The sequence below is a fragment of the Atta cephalotes genome (genome assembly GCF_000143395.1).
Source record: "Atta cephalotes unplaced genomic scaffold scaffold00013, whole genome shotgun sequence".
NCBI classification, from domain to species: domain Eukaryota; kingdom Metazoa; phylum Arthropoda; class Insecta; order Hymenoptera; family Formicidae; genus Atta; species Atta cephalotes.
Window position 1 is genome coordinate 504,850 of NW_012130077.1, and position 6,734 is coordinate 511,583.

Genomic DNA, 6,734 nt, shown 5'->3' on the forward strand with positions numbered 1-6,734 from the left:
TGTAAAAACTGAACCCTTTTCAACTCTATAAATCACTTATTTTAAATAAATTCAATATTTTCAAATAGTGATACAATGTAGGACAATATCATAAAAATAACAATACGTTATCATTATATATATTAATTTAAAAGATATAAACTCTATATTTTAATAATTATTATAATAATTACAAAGATTTTATTATAAATTCATTTGCGAGAAATAAGTCCACATAGAAAGCGATGAAATACAATGTGATAAAAATAACGAATTAGGAGCTTCGCGATCACTAAGCTATGGCACTACTATACGTGCATCGTTATGTACATGGACACAAAAGAAATCCCTCATTTAATTTTATTTACATATTTAATTCCTCCTGACAAAGATTTCAGCGAAAAAATCCATAAAAAAACATAAAAGCAAAGATGTAATTAATTTCGAATACTCTGTGAAAGTAATACAAAATGTAACTTGTGATATGAGATAAACATCTCGTATATCCACGCATTGTCTCAAAAGAATATATCGTGACCGCGGTCGATGCTCGCGGTGGACAGAAGGCGAGTCGCCGTCGTCGTCGTCGTCGTCGTCGTCGTCGTCATCGTCGTCGTCGTCGTCGTCGTCGTCGTCGTCGTCGTCGTCGACAGTAGGATAAAGCCGGACGGCGTATGTATGCGATCACCTGAAATTCAGAATTGCAAATTCTTTAATTCACGGGACGTGATGGCGATGGCGACGACGGTGGCTGCAACGACGGCGGGAGGAAAATACCTTCGCCTGACCTATACAAACATCGCGGGAGACGAGGGATGTGTATTCAAAAATTTACATAGGTACATTCTGATTAAAGTGTCCTAGAAAGCAAATCTAATACAGCAGCGCGCGAGTGCGCCAAGTCCTTCCTCCCTCATCTCTCTCTGTCGCTTTTTCCATCATGCTGGATGAGCCTTTTCGGAGTGCGAGTAACGTGGAATTGTGTGGGATGGATTATTACGTATCCTTCGAAAAGTTTCCGTCAGACCGGAGAATATCGGGATCGAATGGAGGGATGAAAGGATGTATCTCGCTGCCGTGTCCAGTATATCATGATAATCGTGGGATTTATTACTCGTTACCGAGGTTTATTATCCTGGTAACGCACTAGGGTGAACGTGACGAGAACGTAGAAAACAAATAAAATCACAGAACGAGAAGGAGGACACTCAAAAAAGAGGAGATAGTTGCAGCATAGGGAACGCCATAATAAATTTCTACGATTGATAAATTCGATGGAAAATTCGACCTCTGGCGCAATCGAAAAAAAGAGGAGGACTGCGCTAATATTAGAAAAGAAATCATATTCAATGATAAGTAAGTAGAACGTGTCTTGCTGCCAAGATACCGACAAAGCGAAAGCGTACATTCCGCGCTTGGCGATTGGATTTGCCAATTAATCACCAGCGGAGCACTGCGGCGGCACGGATGAAAGAATAACGATGCGGAAACGAAACGAAATTTAAATATTCTCGCGTTGTTCGCAAAGAGAAGACCGAGGGGTAGGAAAGGACGACGCGTATCACGCGGGCATTCCTCTGCACCCCTCAGCGCAGCGGTGCCGAGGCGGCGAAGGGACGGGCGAGTACGGTATAATTGCAAAATTGCATTAGCTTTGTGTTCTTCCGCCGTTCGCCCAGACGTAAGAGATACATGCATGTGTGGCATGTTGCAACGGACGATTTATACGAATTCTCATTTTCTTTTTCTTTTTTCGTTCAGCGTCCCCAATTCGCCGCATGTACGTCGCTAAGTGACGCCTTGTCGAGTTAACGAGGCAATACGAGAATCGTGTATTATAGTTAGTGTTCGGTTCAATCATCAAATTACCATTGTAATCTAAAAAGAAAACACGTTGAATTTATTTTCAAGCGATACGTTTCTAAGTTTTAGCGTGCTCACGTTAATAGTTTCTCCGACGCAATGGTTTCTCTCGCGTTTAATTTTCCCTTCACAATGTTGACGTTTATCTGATCTCATCGTGGAAGTATCGTGAATCCCTTCGTCTGGTTTGTCGATAGCATCTACGACGCATCGAATCTTCCGTTTGAGGTTCGATACAAACGAAAGATCCGAGGGTCGCACGGAGCAGTGGATGCAGAGAGAAGCTCGTCGTTTGCGACCGTTATTTGCACGGTTTCGAGCACAAATTCCTCCCACACCCCTCACGCGCCCTTAAACCAGCTCGCCATTTCCCCAGCTCGTTTCGTTTCTCCGGCGACAAATAAGCAACAGAACGAACCGCGGCCCTATCTCGCGTCGGCAACGATTGCTCGAGAAACGCGCCAGATTCCTGATTCCGAGCTGCTTCTCGACTGAAATTTATCTTCTTCGACCCCTACCTCGCGCCAGACACCCTACTAGAATGTCGTTTCAAATTCGGATCGGATCCTTATCTCCGCCCGTCGGATACATTTTAATCGGAATTGTAGGGACATCCTTGCGCGACATCCACATTTGAATACTAAACATATTAATAACTTCTTGACAAGATCAAATTCTATTTTTACTAGGTTATAAAGATGTAAGTACCAATAAAAATTAATAGCCTATTGCTGATTAATGTAATAATCTATAAGATATTTTATATGTTTGGAAATATAAAAAAATAATTTTATTATTTTTCATTCGTTGTAAAATATTGTTAAATAAAATTCATTGTTAAATTAAAAAACGAAAATTCTCGATAAAAATTTAAGGAAGGTTAAATTTAAGTAATTACAATGTATTAACTGTTTAAATTTCTAAAATAGTAATAAGTATCAAAGAAATTTTCCATACCAATAAATATTAATATCTCGTTAAAAGCTGGGAAATGTGATATTGTCTATTTATACGCGAAACGTCTTCTTCGCGAAGAAGAGACACAAGCTTGACACCGATAATACATCCGTTTGTATTCATCCAGTTATCGACGCGAAGGGTGCCGGCGGCAGAGGCTCGACAAGGTATTGTAATACCGCAAGGTTTTATGGGAAAACCTGAGGGCGTCGTCAAGCCCAGCGAGGGATGGAAGACAGGGGCGGGGAGTAAAATTGAAAATGAGCATAAAAAGCATAAAAAGCGAGGCGCAGGGCAGATTGCCGTGGAACATTCTTCGGCAAAGGGGCAATTCATTTTCGTATGCTATATCAATTTCTTGCTTCGCCTCCTCGCCTCGACCGTCTCCTCGTTCTCCTCGTCGGCGTCCCTATGTTCACAGCCACCAACCTCCAATCTATACGCGTTTCATCCCTTAAAACCGTTAACTCCGCCAGACATCAAGGGGAATGCGAATTAGCCCCGGCCGTCTTATCTGCGCCGATAAAAATGACGATGAAAAAGACGGGCTCAGTTAGCTCTGTCGTACTTTGGTCTCGCCGATCCTCGCCGTCCTTTCCCCGTCTTACCAATCGAGAGTTACCTTAATGGAAGTTATACCTTAATCGATCCTTTCGTCGTTTAAAAGTTTCACGTCCGAAATACTAGGCGCGCGGTGTTTACGGTGGGCGTAGTTAACGACGCTTGCACAAGTAACGACTTGCCGGGACGAAGGAATTAAGATTTACACGGGATAATTAAGGATTAAGTAGAACCCCGCCGCGCGCGTTCGACGCATTTTCGTAGGGTACGCTGGGTAATACGTGCGTGGAATAAGTCGCACTGTTGGTTTGATAAATAGGTGAGACATAGTCTGGAGACGAATGCGACGTATATAGGGGCGCAAACTTCTTTTGAAAAATATTTTTATAACTTTTTTATTATATGAATTTTCTCTCTTTTAATTCTTCTCTTCATCCTCGAAATTCTGAATATTTCGCTACGGAAATTCGTTAGTTTAGAAAAATTCTCATCACATAGATCTCATTTGGATTATCAATGATTTTTATATTTGTACATTACTTAAATCACGATATTGTAGGTGAAAATATAAGAGCAAAAATAACTGTCTCGAATCTCGTGTACAGCATCTATTATATTCGCGCGCACGAATCCTCACACATGTACGAGCATTTTCCGAAGCGCGGAAGCAAAGGGTTGAAGGAGGAGGGCTCGAGCTACGATCGATCATGCATTATAGACTGGAAGCTGACACCTGGTGATAGATCGTGGTAATTAAATAACTCGTTGCGATCAGGCCGGGCTCGAGATTCGGTCGAGAGTCGATGGAGGAAGAAGAGGGTGGAGGATCGGCGGCGGCACGGTCTACATGTGCGCGTCGTCCCCTGGACGGGATGTAATTGACAAGGCAATTGATAATCGCCGTCGGGTTGACAGTATCTCCGAGAATTAGCGTTACGCGAGCGTCAGGGCTCCCCCCAAATTGGCGCACAAATTACCAAGACGGTCGACAATGGAATTCGCTGGCGATCATATATGGATTGAAACTGTTTTATTGTAAGATAAATTTTACTATATGATAGATAGATCTGCAGCACGCAATGTTTTAAATAATTTTGATAATTTGAAAAATATTAGTCAACTAATTGTATAGAAAAACAAATAATCATTTAATGTATATATTTGATCATTTTTAAATAAATGTACAAGGTAATTAATTATAACAAATAAATATAAAAATTTTGTTAATCATAAATGATAGATTTTTATAAATAAAGTTTATATAAATGGTATATTGGAAGAAGAAAATAGAATAATAAATTTATGTAAATTTTGATAAATATGCGCGCGTATGCATAATTTGTAACTTTACAGAAAGCTTAACGTATTATTCATTCGAAGCCAATGGTCAGTCGACCTTATCAGAAAATCGAGAGTCGAGGTTGGCGAGGCAGCTACGACCTAATTAATAATCGCGACTCGGCTCCACTCGACCTTAGGGCGAGTCGACTCGCGGTCCAGCGGCGTTTAATTATTTCGACGTGAAATATGTATAGCGGGTGGTCCGCAGAAAGAGGGAGAGAGAGGGAGAGAGTTAGCGAAGCGACTAGGTAACCTTATTCGCCATTGTCGAGCCGAGGAATAGGGTAGGAAGGGTTTTACTCGTCGGGGGTGGAAGCGAGATACGGGGCCGGCCGAGCCGGCAAAAAAAACACTGCCTTCTGTTTAATTTCATTTTTAACTTGAGGCTATATTTAATTAAGAAATATCACAAAACTCGGCGTGCATATATATATATATATATATATATATATATATATATGTGTGTGTGTGTGTGTGTGTGTGTGCAAGATGGCCGACAATGGGTCGGCAGGGTTAACCCGCCACCCATCGACTTGTCGCAGTACAGAGGAACGACAAAGGCGATTGCAGTGCAGAATGAGTGTAAATTAAAAAAGCCACGGCCAATTTGCGCAGGACGATCTCACGCTTCGAGAAGAAAGAGAGAAGAAAAGTACAGCGGGGAAGTCAAAGGGAAAAAGGTTGGAAAGAAAGTTGCCATAACAGAATGTAGGGGGGAGGCTTTCACCTTGCGCTTCGGCATCGGCGAATGTTGCGAGAACGCGTTGCTTCACGTATGCATTATCGGGTTAATTTGTATGTAACTTTAATTCGGTTCTTATCACTTTGAAGCAAGCTTGCACAGTAGCCTTTGCGTTCACGAAATAATTATTTGTCGGCACAAAGTATTCAGATTTTTTTCGTGCGGTAATGTTACTGCATATATAATGATATAATGATATAATGAGTATAACACATAATTAAATACTTTCTAGCATAAAAAAAATATAATTCTGCCAACGATCGATCAAATTGTCATCACGTGAGTACATGACATCGCACGCATACGTATATATCTTTTGCATGACCTAAGAATTATATCCGCCATTTAACAATTACAAGTATTCTTTGTTTAAAGTTAAACAAGTACAAGTATGCTTTATCAAATTTTAAACTCAAAATACATCTTTCCTTTCACGATGCACCAGGTTTTTTTTCTCGGTTCACCCCTTTTTCACGCAAGAATGCACGGATTTGTATGTGTTTCCCCTGAAATGGCCTCGAGGCTAATTATATTCGTATTTATTCATATACGATGGCTAAGTAAATTTTTGGTTCTTCTGATGTCTATCGTGGATGATCTCAAATTACTGAGTAATGGCGGTCTCATTCGTCAGAATGATACCGAGATCGAAACAGAACAACTAAGAAACAGACCGACAATGCCAAACAGCGAGAGTTTGTAATTTCTGTTCGGTGACGCGAGATCACTGCTGGCTTTGACTCAAACGAGTAATTTTGCCTATTAACGTCCTAATTACCAATATATCATTGTGTTGCGAATGCTGTCGAGAGATAATTTCAAGTCATCAGCGAAACTTAGGTGCTCGATTTAACTAACGTGCCTTTATAAAATTATAAGAGAAAAATCTCGCTAGCTTAGTAAAAATTGCTTTGATAAAAAGTTAGCACATATTTATTGTTTCCCAATAGATATTGTATATACTGTGAAAGCAAATGTCGTTTATTACGTTTGAATGAGCAAGAAAGATCTCGACAACTCACAATCGTGCTCCCTCCGCAGCCACGAAGTGCAGTGAAACAACCCGCACGACATTATTACGTTTCGCGCTCTCACATCGACCAAATCTTAATTATTTGCAATTTTACGGACGGCAGAACGTAATTATAATACGAGCAAAGGACCATATCGCCGTAGGGTCGCGTGGTTGGCGCATTTACCTACCCCCTGACCTCCATCCGCCCGCCGGCCGCCCTTTTCTCATTCTCACGCTCTCTCTCCGGCGTGCGTTTCACTCTTCTCTCTCTCTCTC

The 6,734-nt window shown here is 41.0% G+C and overlaps 1 protein-coding gene across 1 annotated transcript in view; it reads right to left on the bottom strand.

The window, feature by feature from the left end:
- Positions 1–605: 605 nt before the first annotated feature.
- The window catches only part of LOC105617387, a gene marked incomplete at its 3' end in the record, with an annotated part of 7,668 nt that continues 1,539 nt past the window's right edge, over positions 606–6,734 (bottom strand). Inside the window, exon 2 of the mRNA XM_012198942.1 lies at positions 606–667. Coding sequence (XP_012054332.1) covers positions 606–667 — 62 coding nt within the window. The remainder of the gene's footprint in view (positions 668–6,734) is intronic.